General features: G+C 39.1%; 1 protein-coding gene across 8 annotated transcripts in view; it reads left to right on the forward strand.

The window, feature by feature from the left end:
• LMO7 (LIM domain 7) overlaps positions 1–15,048 on the forward strand; it is a 288,442-nt gene that overhangs the window by 136,462 nt on the left and 136,932 nt on the right. For all 8 annotated transcript variants that reach the window (XM_049852991.1, XM_049852992.1, XM_049852990.1 and 5 more), the window contains one exon: positions 1,736–1,805. In XM_049852991.1, the coding sequence (XP_049708948.1) occupies positions 1,736–1,805 (70 nt within the window). The remainder of the gene's footprint in view (positions 1–1,735; positions 1,806–15,048) is intronic.

Consider the following 15,048-nt stretch of genomic DNA (forward strand, 5'->3'; position numbering starts at 1 on the left):
AAATCATGTGGCCACAGAGGGAGAAAGCCTTCCTTCTATGTGGCTTTCAGTGCACGAATCAGAAATTAGGAATCATGCAGTGACAATCCGGGAAAATTCTACAGATTTCTATCTTACTGTCTGTATCATCTAAAGATCTTCGTATGAAGAAACTATGAAAATTGACAAACTGCTTTACCAGACTAATTTTTTCTTAAGTCATTGTTGTAATTTTGAATATTGTTGAACGATGTACTGAAGGTTATTAAATTGAGACTTTTGTCTTCTTTTTAGCACATTCAAGGGTAAGTCTCTGGAACGTTGAAGCAGCAACATTTCTCAAGCTTCAGAATTTTTTCTGTGGCTCATTGTGAAGAAGAGACCAGTAAATTAAGAATGTTTGGGTTTTTTTTTCATTTGTATTTGCTTTCTTTTTGGAGCTATATTACAAAATAGAGAACGGTGGTTGTTTTTTTTTTTATTTTGGATGGATTATTGAATAGGAGAAATAACAGTTTCAAGATACTGTGTTCTGGCAGTTACTAATTATTAAGCAACCAAGCTAGCTAGCATTAATAGAAAACCATGTGTAAAACGGCAGACTAAGTTCTCAGTTGCTAACCAAAAGGTCTGCAGTTCGAATCCACCAGCCTCTCCTTGGAGTCCCTGTGGGGCAATTCTACTCTGTCCTATAGGGTCGCTATGAGTTGGAATCAACTCGATGGCAATGAGTTATTTATTTTTTGGGCGGGGGAAGGTGGTGCAGGCTGTTACAATTGAAGTTAAAAATAAGTTTTTTATTCCTAGGAAGACATGATTAGTGTTACGTTTTTACATGGTATGGTACTGTATCAGTGAAAAACAAAAATGTAGAACTCACAGTAATCTACATTTAGAATAAAAAATTGCAATAGTCAAACCAGATTTTTTTTAGTGTTTTATATTTGGAGATTTATAGATCTCTTTACAGTATCTGGAAACCTGGTGGCATAGTGGCTTGAATCCACCAGGCACTCCTTGGAAACCCCATGGGGCAGTTCTGGTCTGCCCTATAGGGTTGCTATGAATCAGAATCCACTTGACGGCAGTGGGGTTTTTTTTTTGGTAACAGTATCTGTTAATGTTAACCGAAACTTGTTAAACATTGCATTCCAAGGTGATTGTTAGGCCATTTTGGGGACTTTTGGTACACTTAAGTTTAAATGATACCCAGCTGGTCTGCTGTGGTGAAAACAATCAATCATGGGATTGAATGAGTTAACAGTAAGGAATAGTTTACTATTTGTATGAGTTTCCCTGTACCCTTTAATCTGGCAAAATGACAGGGGTTTGAAGCTACCTTTTAAAATAAGGATCTGTTTGAGGGGAAAAAAAAAATCAGTGAAAACTACTAATAGAAAAAAGTGTTTTTAGGGCCAAGTAAACTAAACGATGATGAAGAGATTCTTAAGCCGACTATTTGAAACAGAATCAAATATTAGCTTTCTTTAGTGAATTTGCAACTAACCATTTTTAAGGACATGGCTTTGGATATAGAAGTGTGTCTGTGTGTTCTGGGAAGGATCACTGATCATTGGTGTAGCCCTGTTCCTCACTTGTTTTCTTGGTTGTTTACTTTTTGATGAACTCCTGGGTCTGAATAGCATATTGGGCATGGAATAGTGACATACATGATTTTTGAGAATGTTAAAAAGAACACTAAACTGATACTGGCTTTCTTATAATTGCAAATTTTTTTTTCTTTGTTCACTTTCAGTTTGATTAATAAGCTTAAACCTGGCATCATTAAGAAGATCAATAGACTGTCAACGCCAATAGCAGGTTTGGTAAGTAATAAAATATCTTCAAAATGAGACTTCTTTGTCTTTGAAATGTAAAAAGATCGCTATACTTAGGTTCTCTTATCTGCAATTACCATTCAAATTAGATTTTGGGTTTTTTGCTCAAGAAGAGTGTCTTTGGTATAGTCCTTGTATCTTTAGTTCTTGTCTCTCTGTGCCATCTCTACGGAAACATACTTATTTGTTTATTTTTTGTTTTGATTTTTGTGCCCTCAAACTTCATACAGTGCTTATCTTGGGTTATTGCTTCCACATACTACATTTCTTTAGGATCACATTCTTTCTGAAGCTCAACCAATTTTTTTTGCTGGTTGACCACAGTGATCCCCCAAACTTCTAGGTGTTCACCAGTTGTTATGTTTCTGCTGCTTTTGAAATATGCATTATGCTTATTCAGTACACAGAAAGAAGGTGAGTGTATTTGCTAAATACTCATGGCCCACTGGCTTTTTTCGTTTACATAATAGGTTTCCTCCCAAGGTCCTGTGAGATGCTGGGCAAGTCACTTGCTTCCTAGTTGCCTCAGTAATGTTATTCATAAAACAACTATGGATGCTTTCCAAAATTCCTTCTAGTTTTAAATTCAGAATTCTGAATATAGGAAATACTCCCCCACACACTGTTGTTATGTAGATATTTTGGTGGACCAAGACACTGGAGAGACCAATAGTAGATGGGGTTGTGTCTTTGGAAACTAATTTTCAAAATGTTAGGAACCTCTAAGAATCAAGGCTGGTGATCAAGATCAGTTAAAAAAAAACCAATCTCACAAAGCACTGAAGTTTAAAACACCTAATGACTGGAATATAAAAGTAAACTTTTTTTTTTTTTTTTTTTAATACCCAAGCTACTATAATATATTCAGGAATCTTCTTTTTTTGCTAGTAAAGTGTTTGCAGATAAAAAGGTCATGTACAGTTAAAGGTGGTGTTATTTTTTGCTGTCGATTTGGCCCTTGACTAATGGTGACCCCATGCACAATGCAGCAAAATGCTACCTGGTCCTGTACCATCCCTATGATCGGTTGCAGAATGGACTGTTGTGATCCAGAGAGTTGTTAGTTGGCAAATTTTTAAAAGTAAATCATCAGGCCTTACTTCCTAGTCCATCTTAGCCTGGAAGCTCTGCTGGAACCTGTTCAGCCTCATAGCAACGTGCAGGTAGCAGTACCAAAATTTCTGGGTTGAATGGTGGCATGAAAATCTCATCAGAATCTTGACAGGAATAAGCTGAGTTCAGAATGCTTATTGTTGGAAAAATCTAAGAGAGAAAAGATGAAGAGTTTTACAGATTTCTTCCAAAACAGAATATACATGAAGTTCCAAGAGCAGAGTGTTCTTGAATATTCATTTTCTTCTTACCAGGTTGACCTCGTTCTGTATCTTCATGTTTTCACCGGTCTCAAATTTTGTTAGGCAGAAACCTATCATATAGTTATTATCTTCTAACAGTGTAGTGAGTCAAAAGGTCTGTAAGGAATAGAGGAAGGAATTAGAGGAATAATAAAGAAAATTTGAAATCTGAGTCTTTCTAGGAGAAAACATTCAGTTTAACAAAACTGATAACTTTATATGAAAATAGCTTTTGAAATAGCGCCTGTGAAAATTAAAAGCTAGAGTTAGATTGGAAGTACTCTTCATCCTTTCAGATGGCTGGAGTTATTCTTAGATAGTTTAATGCTTGATTTTAAATTGTCATTTCATGGATGAATTGCATGCATTTTTAATGAAATTAGCCTTTGGTCTCAAACACCCTGAATATTTGGAATGCTTAAATTGTGGTGGCTTGTTGTTGTTGGCCGCCAGGGGTTTAATTCAATGTTCTGATTCTATGATTAAATGAAAGCACAAATGTGTTTTATTTTTAAATGTAAGATCTCTCCAAGTATTTCTATTTCGATCATCAGAAATTCTATCTGGTTTGGATCTTATCTTTAGAAACTGGAATGAAATATGTTTCTGGTGTATTGAGTAGGATGATTTTCCAGACCCAGGACACTGAGTATTTCCAGTTATGTGTTAGAGTGTAAGGGTGACCACGGCCACAGAATGGGGCCAAGCCCAGGCTTGGTTTAAAGCTGTTAACATTCCTCATTTTACTACCTTTAATGCTGTGTGTCAGGATGCTTGAAGCAAAACTTCTCAAACCCTCAATTTGAAACGTGTATAAGAGATCCATTATCTACCTGGTGGAGTCTCTGGGTGGTGCAAATGGTTAACAGGCTCAGCGGATAACTGAAAGGTTGCAGGTTTGAGTCTACCCAGAGGAGCCTCAGAAGAAAGGCCTGGAGCTCTACTTCTCATAAATCAGCCATTCAAAATCCTAGGGAGCACAGATCTACTCTGAGACACATGGGGTTACCATAAGTCAGAGTTGACTTAATGGCAACTGATTGGATCTACCCGGAAGGGTTGTTAGGAGGTTTAAAAGGAATGATATATAGGCAGTCTAACATACACGTATCCAATAAATATTCTTTTGTATTCATTCTTTTAACAAATAATGAGTGCCTACTGCCTGGTGGCATAGTAGTTAAGTGCTACGGCTGCTAACCAAAAGGTTGGTAGTTCGAATTCACCAGCTGCTCCTTGGAAACTCTATGGGGCAGTTCTACTCTGTCCTGTAGGGTTGCTATGAGTTGAAATCGACTCGACGGCAGTGGGCTTTTTTTTCGTCTTGGTTACTGTGTCAAGAAACTTGCTCTTGAAAATAGAGTAGCTAAAGCGAATGGAAGAAATGAAGAAGAAAATGGCTGAACAGAAGATTTCAAAGGGAGGCTAGAGAAGACAATGTAAAGTATTATAATGAATGTGCAAAGACCTGGAGTTAGAAAACCAAAAGGGAAGAACATGTTCAGCATTTCTCAAGCTGAAAGAACTGAAGAAAAAATTCAAGCTTCCAATTACAATATTGAAGGATTCTACAGGGAAAATATTGAATGATGCAGGAAGCATCAAAAGAAGATGGAAGGAGGAATACATAGAGTCTCTGTACTGAAAAGAATTGGTTGATATTCAGCCATTTCAGGAGGTAGCATATGATCAAGAACCGATGGCACTGAAGGAAGTAGCCCAAGCTGCGCTGAAGGGAATGGCGAAAAACGAGGCTTCAGAAATGAACGGAATACCAGGGGAGATGCTTCAACAAACAGATGCAGTACTGGAGGAGCTCACTAACCTATGTCAAGAAATTTGGAAGACAGCTTTCTGGCTAATGGACTGGAAGAGATCCATATTTGTGCCCATTCCAAAGAAAAGTGATCCAAAAAATATGGAAATTATCAGACAATATCATTAATACCACATGCAGGTAAAATTTTGCTGAAGATCATTCAAAAGTGGTTGCAGCAGGACATCAACAGGGAACTGCCAGAAGTTCAAGCCAGATTCAGAAGAGGATGTGGAACAAGGGATGTCATTCCTGATGTCAGATGGATCTTGGCTGAAAGGAAATAACAACAGAAAGGTGTTTACCTGTATTGTTTGTGCAGAGGCATTCGACTGTGTGGATCGTAACAAATTATGAATAACACTGCAAAGAATGGGAATTTTGGAACACTTAATTGTGTTCATGTGGAAACTGTACATAGACCAAGAGGCAGTCATTTGAATAGAACAGGGGAACGCTGCATGGTTTAAAGTCAGGAACGATGCGCGCCAGGGTTGTATCCTTTCACCATTCTTATTCAGTCTGTGTGCTGAGCAAATTATTCGAGCAGCTGGACTGTATGAAGGAGAACAGGGCATCAGGATTGGAGGAAGGCTCATTAACTACCTGCGTTATGCAGATGACACAACCTTGGTTGCTGAAAGTGAAGAGGACTTGAAGCACTTACTGATGAAGATCAAAGACTATAGCCTTCAGTATGGATTGCACTTCAACATAAAAAAAAAAACAAAAACAAAAACCCTTAAAACTGGACCAGTAAACAACATTTTGATAAATGGAGGAAAGATTGAGGTTGTCAAGGATTTCATTTTACTTGGATCCAGAACAGTCATCACCCATGGAAGCAGCAGTCAACAAGTCAAAGGACATATTGCACTGGGCAAATCTGCTGTAAAAGACTTCTTTGAAGTGAACAAGAGCAAGGATGTCAGTTTGAGGACTAAGGTGCGTCTGATCTAAGCCACGGTATTTTCAATTGCTTCGTATGCATTTGAAAGCTGGACAGTGATTAAGGAAGACTGAAGAAGAATTGATGCCTTTGAATTATGGTATTGATGAAGAATATTGAATATACCATGGACTGCCAGAAGAACAAACAAATCTGCCTTGGAAGAAGTACAGCCAGTAGTAGGTACAGCTCTTTAGAAATAAGGATGGTGAGACTTTACCTCACATACTTTAGACATATTATTAGGAGGGACCAGTCCCTGGAGAAGGACATCATGCTTGGTAAAGTAGAGGGTTAGCGAAAAAGAGGAAGACCCTTGATGAGATGGATTGACACAGTGGCTGCAACAGTGGGCTCAAAAGCATACCAATGATCGTGAGGATGGCACAGGGCCGGGCAGTTTTCGTTCTGTTGTGCATAGGGTTGCTCTGAATTAGAATCGACTCGATAGCACCTAATGACAACAACACTGTGTCAAAGAAGGAGCCTTGGTGATGCAATGGGTAAACGCTCGACCATTAACTGAAAGGTTGAAGGTTTGAACCCACTAGCCGCTGCTGTCGGAGCAAGATGTGAAGCCTGCTTCTGTAAAGTTTACAGCCTTGGAAACGGTACTGGGCTGTTCTTTTCTGTCCCATAGGGTCACTATGAGTTGGAATTGACTCAGTGGCAATGGAACTGTGTCTAGGGTTTTTCTAGTTTATAGGGATGTATTGTGGGGGGAAAAGACAGATAAGAACTCTGCCCTCAAAGAGCTTACATTCTAGTTCGGGGAGGGAGGTGGGAAACAGGCAAATAAATTGACAAGTGAGTAAAAAAGCATTAAGAATAAGTGCGCTGCAGAGAGTGGCAGCACGTACTGACATTCATTGTACATCCCTGTGTGGTTGTAGTGGGAACATGAAGATTGAGCTCTAAAAATTCTTTAAGAAGGAGACTTAGTTTTGATAGCTATTGAAGAAACATGAGTACTGTGAGCCAGATTCTTCATACTACAATGAAACCTGTGAGAGCCGGAACTCGACGGGATTGCCTTGCTTTTCTGGGTCTGGCAAGTTTTCCACCTTTGACAGGGTGCGTGCAGTCTGGTTACTTTATATTTCTCATTTTAGTGGAAAATATTTGCATTCGCCTTCTCTGACAAGTTTCAATGTTACGCAGGTTGGCTTTCGTGGTTTCTCCTGTATTAATTTTTACATTCTCAGCGCCTAACATAGCGACTGATACATGTAAGAGAGCAAAGGTTTCTCTCTCTCTTTTTATTGTGGTGAAAAGATACACACCAAAACATTCTCCAGCACAGCAGCTTCCACATTTACAACTCAGTGGTATTATTACATTTTTCGTGTTGTGCTGCCATTATCACTATCTTCATCCAAAACATTCTACCACCATTAACATAAATTTAGTGCCACCCAAATATTCATCCTTTCTCCTCCCTCCCACCCCAGTAACCATTAATAATCTTTTGTTTCTATATTTTACTTATGTAAGATCACATACTGTTTGTCCTTTGAGATACAAGATTTTTGAATAAATTAATAGAATTAACGAATTAGTTAAAAAAAAAAGGTTCTAGAATTGGGTATTTGATGGGATAGGTAAATGTTTTAATTAATGTTTGCTTTAAAAACTTCTTTTTATTTTGAAACAAATGTAGATTCATAAAAGGTTGACAACACACAAACAAAAATAGCACAGGGAGGTCCTATATACCCTTTATCCACTTTCCTCCAGTGGTGACATTTTGTATAACCATAGTACAATATCAAAACCCAGAAACTGACATTGGTACAACCCACAGACTTTATTCACATTTCACCACTTTTACATGCAATTAATGCTTTTTAAGTTGCCAGGAGCAGAGATGCTTCCAAGCTAAGTCATATGAAGAATTTTTTCTTTTAAGGATTTATCAGAGAACTTTCCCGTTAGTCCAGTGCTCAGGCATAAACATGGCAGCCACATGCCTCATGGTTCCTTTTTTCTTCATTACAAGTAGGAGAACTTGGTTAGTCAGTGTCTCGTAGTTGCGGTTACCAAGTGTGGAATCTGAATAGGTAGGTCATCTTTTCTCTCCAGGCCACAGGTCGTTGGCCTGCCTGTGGATGGGTTCTCTTTAGAAGATGGGACTTTTTGGCCAGATAGACTGTGACCAAGGGTGTTGGTTTCATTTGGCTCACTTAGTTCAGGTGTGTGGGTATTGAAGGGGGTTTTGTGAAGGAGGTTTGTGTGGGATAGGTGCACCAGGTCAGTCAAATACAGTAAGAATTATATGATTTCTGTGTATGAGTTAAGCTGAATGGCTTTGGTGCCCCATGCCACCTCTTCCATTGCTCTCTTCTTACTCTCTTTCCTTCAGCTATACTTTTTATCCAGCTTACCTCAGCTACCATGTGTATTTTAGCTTTGAAGCCAAGACAGTGGATTTACCCTTTGCAGTTGGACCTGTGTGGAAAACATGGATAATCCCCTGAGCAATGATGATACTGAGAGAGATGCCTAGATGATTTAGAAATATATTGAGTGCTTTGCTTACAACACTCGTGATTATTTTTTCTTTGGGAAGGCAATGACCATGTTCTTCTACATCTTTTAGAAATATGGCTTTCTTCACTTGACTAAGTTTTATAGAGAAGTACCTTTTCCATTTCTGTTCTTCAAAAAGCCATGTTAAAAAAAGATTCTAGCCCAAGAATTTGAGTCTTCCAAAAAAGTAGCTGGTGTTAAATGTGGGTATGTACAAGTGACTGAAACTTGAAACCAAAACTTTATTTGGGAATGAAAAACCCAACCCCAAAACAAAACCCCAGAAACGGGCAAGGTACTCTGATAGTGAAAAGAGTCATTGAACCAGAATAATGTTTACCATCTGATATGTCAGTGTGCATGAAATACAATATGTATAGAAAATATTAAGGAGGTTATTAACTCGAAGACTTATTGTCATCTTGGACCCCTAATAATTTATTTGTATTCAGCTAAAACAATATTTCTCAGCCTCTGTACCACAGACATTTTGGGCTGGGTAATTCTTTGTTGTGAGGGTCTGTCTTGTGTATTGTAAGATACTAAGCAGCATCCTTGGTCTCTACACGCTAAATGCCAGTATCAAACTCCCCTCATCCCTTGTGACAACCACAGCTATCTTCTGACATTGTCAAATGACTCCCGTGGAGTAAAATTGTCCCCAATTGAGAACCGTTGAGCTAAAGAATCAACAAAGTATATTTTACCCCTTACGTGGGCTGGTTTGCTAACTGTTAGATCTGATTTTTCTAATTATGCTTGCTGCTTTGATTGTAGTTTCCCTTTGGAAAGCAATGATATTCCAAAAAGTTGCTTTGAATCATTTGAATGCGTGTGTCTATCAGTGGACTTAACAGAAAAATCCTCAATATATCCATAAACCAAAAACCAGATCCGTTGCTGTCAAGTCAATTCCAACTTGTCCCTGGGTGGTGCAGTTGGTTTTTGCTCAACTGCTAACCTAAAGGTTGTTGGTTCAAACCCCCCAGCAGCACTGTGGAAGAAAGCCCTGGTGATCTTCTTCCATAAAGATTGTTCTTTTTGGTAGGTGCCATCGAGTTGATTCCACCTGATTGTGACCGCGTGTAATAGAGCAGAACTGTTCCATAGGGTTTTCTTGAGTGTAATGTTTATGGAAGCAGATCACCAGGTCTTTCTCCCACAGAGCCGTCGGGTAGGTTTGAACCATTAACCTTTTAGTTAGCAGTTGAGCGCTTAACTGCACCACTAGGGCTCCTTTCCAAGAAGATTATGTCCAAGAAAACCTGTGGAGCAGTTCTACTCTGTAGCACATGAGGTTGCCATAATATATACCCATACTCGCATTAAAAACATGGGTTATATTTCTTGGCATCTTTGCTACAAAGGGTTACTCCTCCAGGTTACTTTCAAGAGTGGAATGTGTAAGGTGTGATTATAGAGGCTGGGAAGGGTGCTTCCTCATTCAGGAAAGCTGTGGAATGCAGGAAATGGGCAAAGGTGCCAATTAGATTAAGTCATTGGATGTGTCAGTTTCCCTTGTCATCATAATGGCTACTTCACGAAATAAGGCACATCTTTGGCTCCACTCGCCCTGCCAAATGCCATTTTTCATACGTTTATTGGTGGTTAACGTTCTTGTACATATGTGAAATGACTTCTGACTCATTCTCCCCCACACACAGATGTCAGCAGAGCGGCATGGCCTACCCCAGGCCAAGGGATGTACCCTTCCAGCAGTAATGGGAAGCTGCTGTAACATTTAAACATTGCTACCTTGGCGCAGTGGTTAAGAGCTGAGCTGCTAACCAGAAGGTTGGCAGTTTGAATCTACCAGCCACTCCCAGGAAGCCTTATGGGGCAGTTGTACCCTGTCCTGTAGAATTGCTACGAGTTGGAATCAACCCTACAGCAAGAGACTTCTTTTTACCTAGGTTTTATCATGTTCTTTTCTGAAAACCACCTTCATGCAATTGGACATATTTATACTATTCCTTTTGTCAGGGGGTCATGGGTCACTGGAGCTTGTGGGTTCTTTCCACAAATAAAACCAAAATGTCAGACCCCAGGGCAGAGCATTGAAGGGAAAGAAGCCCACTTCTGTTTCCTCATTTTTCGTATCCAGGTGGAAATAATATAAAAAATACAAATATAATTGTTATTTTCAATTAAGAGTTGCACTCTTCTAGGTTGTCGGTGTTAGGTGCTGTCAAGTAGATTTTTAACTCCTAGTGACCCCATGTGATAGAGTAGAACTGCTTCATAGGATTTTCTAGGCAATAATCTTAATGGGAACAGATCGCCAGGCCTTTCTCCGAAGAATAGGTGGGTAGGTTTGAACCGCCAACCTTTCATTTAGCAGCCAGGTACTTAGCCACTGCACCCCCAGGGCTCTAGGTAGGAGGCAGGAATAAATTCTGTGTGGTTGAAGAGAGAGTACTTAAAGAATGTTAGAATATGGCTTGGATGTATTACATCCATACAGGCAATATATGCCTTCTTGAAAGAGTGGTGGTGCTCAGGGTTGTTCTGTGTTGTGTCAAATATCTCTTAGGGGTAAGCAAAAGACATTTGTTAACCAATTTGGGGTTCGACATGTATAAAACACTGATTAACAGGTGATAATATGGGAAGACATGGAAAAGATTAAAACAACCAGTTAAAGGGTCTAATAAATAGTGTCTGTTTTCTATTCTGAAGTTTTATTGGTAATTTTGTGGATATATTTGAGGTAATCTTCCACCTAGCAAATTTGGGAGTGGCTAGAAACATACCTTTTGATTCACTCATCTTACCTGTTTATTTAGCCAATAAGATCAGCATTCACACTGAGTTGATTCTGGCTGCGTGATCCCCATCTCCAAACGGAAGGTAAATCACTGTATGGGTTAAAGAGAATGGAGAGGGGCAACACTGAGGCCCCCTCCCATAACGTGGGTGTGATACTACTTCTGGCTCAACTCTACTTTAGTTTTCATGTTCTTGATTTCCTCACAGTTGATAAATAATGAAGGGTAGATATTTCTATAAATCACCATGCTCCTTGTATTTTTTGTTCATTTCTCACCTATCACTGTGTTAAGACAAATTTCATATCCCTTGAATCAAACCTTGGTGTTTCATTAAATTAAAAGATAGACCTTTATTTTTTTTTTTCCATTTTCTAATACAGTGAGGGTTAAAGGATACTGATCCCTACTCCCCAGTGCCGTCGAGTCGATTCTGACCCATAGCGACCCTACGTAGACTTGATGAAAATTGCTAAGTTGTGGTCTCAGTCTACACTGAAGAAATGTTTGTATTTCATAGGGAGGGTCAGCCACTGTCAGAAGCTGAGTACATATGCCTCAAACACTAAAATTTAAAGCAGTCTTATTTTACTAGTCTGTCAACGTCATTATTTTCTTTCAAAACAAAACACCAATAACAAAAGCATGGAATATTTTTTTCATACTTCTGAATAAAAGAATAGGGGAATACTGTAGAATTGCCATTATTAATCTATTGTTATGCTTGTATAAGAAATTACAGTGTAAAATTAACCATTTACTAAAAATAAGGTCACTTTACATATTGAAAATGACATTTTCCATGATTGTACATTCATTTAAATATATATATTGTTTATTTCACTGGAATTCCTGTGGATGACCGTCTGTATTTTGAAATAGTTTGGGGTTATGCAATAAATCAGGTCTGAGGAAATAGACTGAATGTGGTTGTGCATTGGCTGTCTTCAAGATAACAAATATTAGATGTTGAAAATCTGAATGCCTTAACACTTCCATATAAATGGCATATAAGGAAGTCAATGATGGCTGACTTATTTATAAAGTGATTTTAGAAGATTTCCTCAAGAGTTTCCTTGTCTTCCTGCTTCTCTCCTACTCTTAGTCAAAGGTAAACTTCACCTGGAGTGGAAACTTAAAAACTCAGTTGTCAACATTCGTTGATACCCTTAGAATGCTATGGAGCTGTAAATCAGGAAACTCCTGTTTTATACCTAGCCATAATCTTAGTCACTGCATTGGCACAAGCTTAGGAGCACTCCCCTGGAGTTCCAAAATAGACTTGTTTTAAAATCTAAGAGGAATGTTTATATGCCAAGTTTTCAGCCTTGAGGGCAACTTTTTTTTTTTTTTTAACATTAGTGAATTAGAATTGCTAAAGCAACACTGTAATTAACTTGTTTAAAAAATGATTAGTATTTGAGTAGAATTATATCATACATGACAGTTTTATTCAGGTACAAAAACACTTGGAATGTCTTCCTTTAGGTACCTTTTGTTACATAGAAATTGGAAAGGGAAAAAAAGCAAATGATGTAATAAGGAACAGAAGCCAAAGGTACAAAGCTGGTAGGAGGGCACCTGGTCGCTTGACATTTTCTCAGGCCCATGATGTCCCTCTCTTCCTAAAAGTATTTAATGAAGACCTACTGTGTGTTGGATATTGTTCTAGGAGCTGGAGACACAGCAGCAAACAAGGCAGAGAAAGTTCCTCCCCAATGGAGCTGACATTCCATGGGAGGAAAGCACAGTGGATAAATAAATATCATGTCTTATCAAGTGTCAATAATTATAGTGAAGAAAATACTTATCAATAATTATACCAAAAAAATAAGGTGAATAGGTGGAGAGTAATTGAATGTGTGTATGCACTCAAGGACGTTTTATTTTTAGAGTTGACCTTTGATCGGGGACCTGAATGACCTGAAGAGTGAACCCTGTGAGATATAGGGGGTGGGAGAGACTTTTCCAGGCAGAAAGAAAATGGGAGGCTTCAAGGCAGGATCAACCTTGACCAGCAAGGAGGACTGTGGGTCTGCAACTATGTGAAGGGAAGGTGGGCAAGCAAGATTATATAAGGTTCTGTGGGCTTTGGTGAGTAGACTGCATTTTATTAAGTATGATGAGAAGCCATTGGGGGCTTCTGAGAGCAATTTGATTTGTTTTTTCAAGATCACAGGTAGCTGTGTGAACAATAAACCAGTTGCTGTCGAGTTGATCACGACTCATGGCGGCCCCACAAGTGTCAGAGCAGAACTGCTGTCCATAAGGTTTTCAATGGCTGTAATCTTATGGAAGTAGATAGCAAGGCCTTTCTTCCCCGATGCCACTGGATGGATTTGAACCATCAACCTTTCAGTTAGTGCCATTTGTGTCACCCAGGGAATGGAAATCTTAAATAAATAAAACCCTTGCCCTAGAGTTGATTCTAAGTCATAGCGGCCCTGTAGGACAGGGTAGAACTGCTCCAGAGAGTTTCCAAGGCTGTAATCTTTACAGAAAGCAGACTGCCACACCTGTCTCCCACAGAGCAGCTGGTGGGTTCGAAACTGCTGGTCTTTCATTGAATAGCTAAGCACTTAACCACTGCGCCACCAGGGCTCCTTTTGAAATCTTAAATAGTGGGGTAAAAATACTCAATTTTAAGGGTCTGAAATGTTTAAATCCATGTAAACTTGGAGAGAGGCTTCTGGCAATATAGCTTAGGTCCTTGTACTTGCCCCATTTTTAATAAAAAGGAAAATAATTAGTCCAAATTGTAGACGATGAAGCAATAAGGTATAGCTAATGTACTGGAGGAAACCCTGGTGGCGTAGTGGTTAAGTGCTACGGCTGCTAACCAAAGGGCCGGCAGTTCAAATCCGCCAGGCGCTCTTTGGAAACTCTATGAGGCAGTTCTACTCTGTCCTATAGGGTCGCTATGAGTCGGGATCGACTCGATGGCACTGGGTTTGGTTTTGGGGTTTAATATACTGGATATAAAAAGTTAGAATTGAAAATTATGTGGATGAGCCCACGTTTCCAAAAGGTATTTATCCAGGGATATTGAAGCCTGTGTTTTAGTTGGAGAAAAATTAATCACGTGAGTCTAGAGTGGTTTTATATTGTCTGGATACTTTAAGAAAATCTTGCATTTTATGCCTTTATCTATGACAACTTAACTGACGTGAACACTTGTTTTTTTTAATTCAGATTCTTATCTAGCCAACTTATTTCTGTTCTAAGTTTGGCCAGTTTTGGGGTCCATTAAACTTGCAGGGCATCTTCCTGTGAACTGTGATGGCAATAGTGGCCTGGGTATTTCAGCTATATGTGACCTCAGTGAGCCAATAGGGTAAAATAGACAAAACCATAAGCACCTGTGGCCTGTAACAGGTGAAGTTAGGTAAGTTCTCACCATTTACTGTTAACTTACTATATGTGAGAAGCTGTGCCAATCACATAGCAATTTTCTCAATGAATCCTCACAATAACCCTGTTATCCTCATTTTACAAGCTGAGTATTATTAGTGGCCTTTCAAGTGATACTTTCTATGATAATTAACCACAGCTCTCATCCAGGGTTGAGTTATAGGTGCCTCACTCTCAGGAGGGAAGACATAATACCCAGGAACCTGTTTTTGAGGAGGAGTGGTAGCTGTAGCAGAACGATGGCTCCACAAAGGTATTTACATCCTAACCCCTGGAATTTGTGAATGTTAATTTACATGGCAAGGGGGCACTAAGGTTGCAGATGGAAGTAAAGTTGCTAATTAGCTGACCTTGAGTTGGGGAGGAAATCCTTGGGCAGTGTGAAAAGTTTGTGCTCAACTGC

This window comes from Elephas maximus, chromosome 14, assembly GCF_024166365.1.
Source record: "Elephas maximus indicus isolate mEleMax1 chromosome 14, mEleMax1 primary haplotype, whole genome shotgun sequence".
NCBI classification, from domain to species: Eukaryota; Metazoa; Chordata; class Mammalia; order Proboscidea; family Elephantidae; genus Elephas; species Elephas maximus.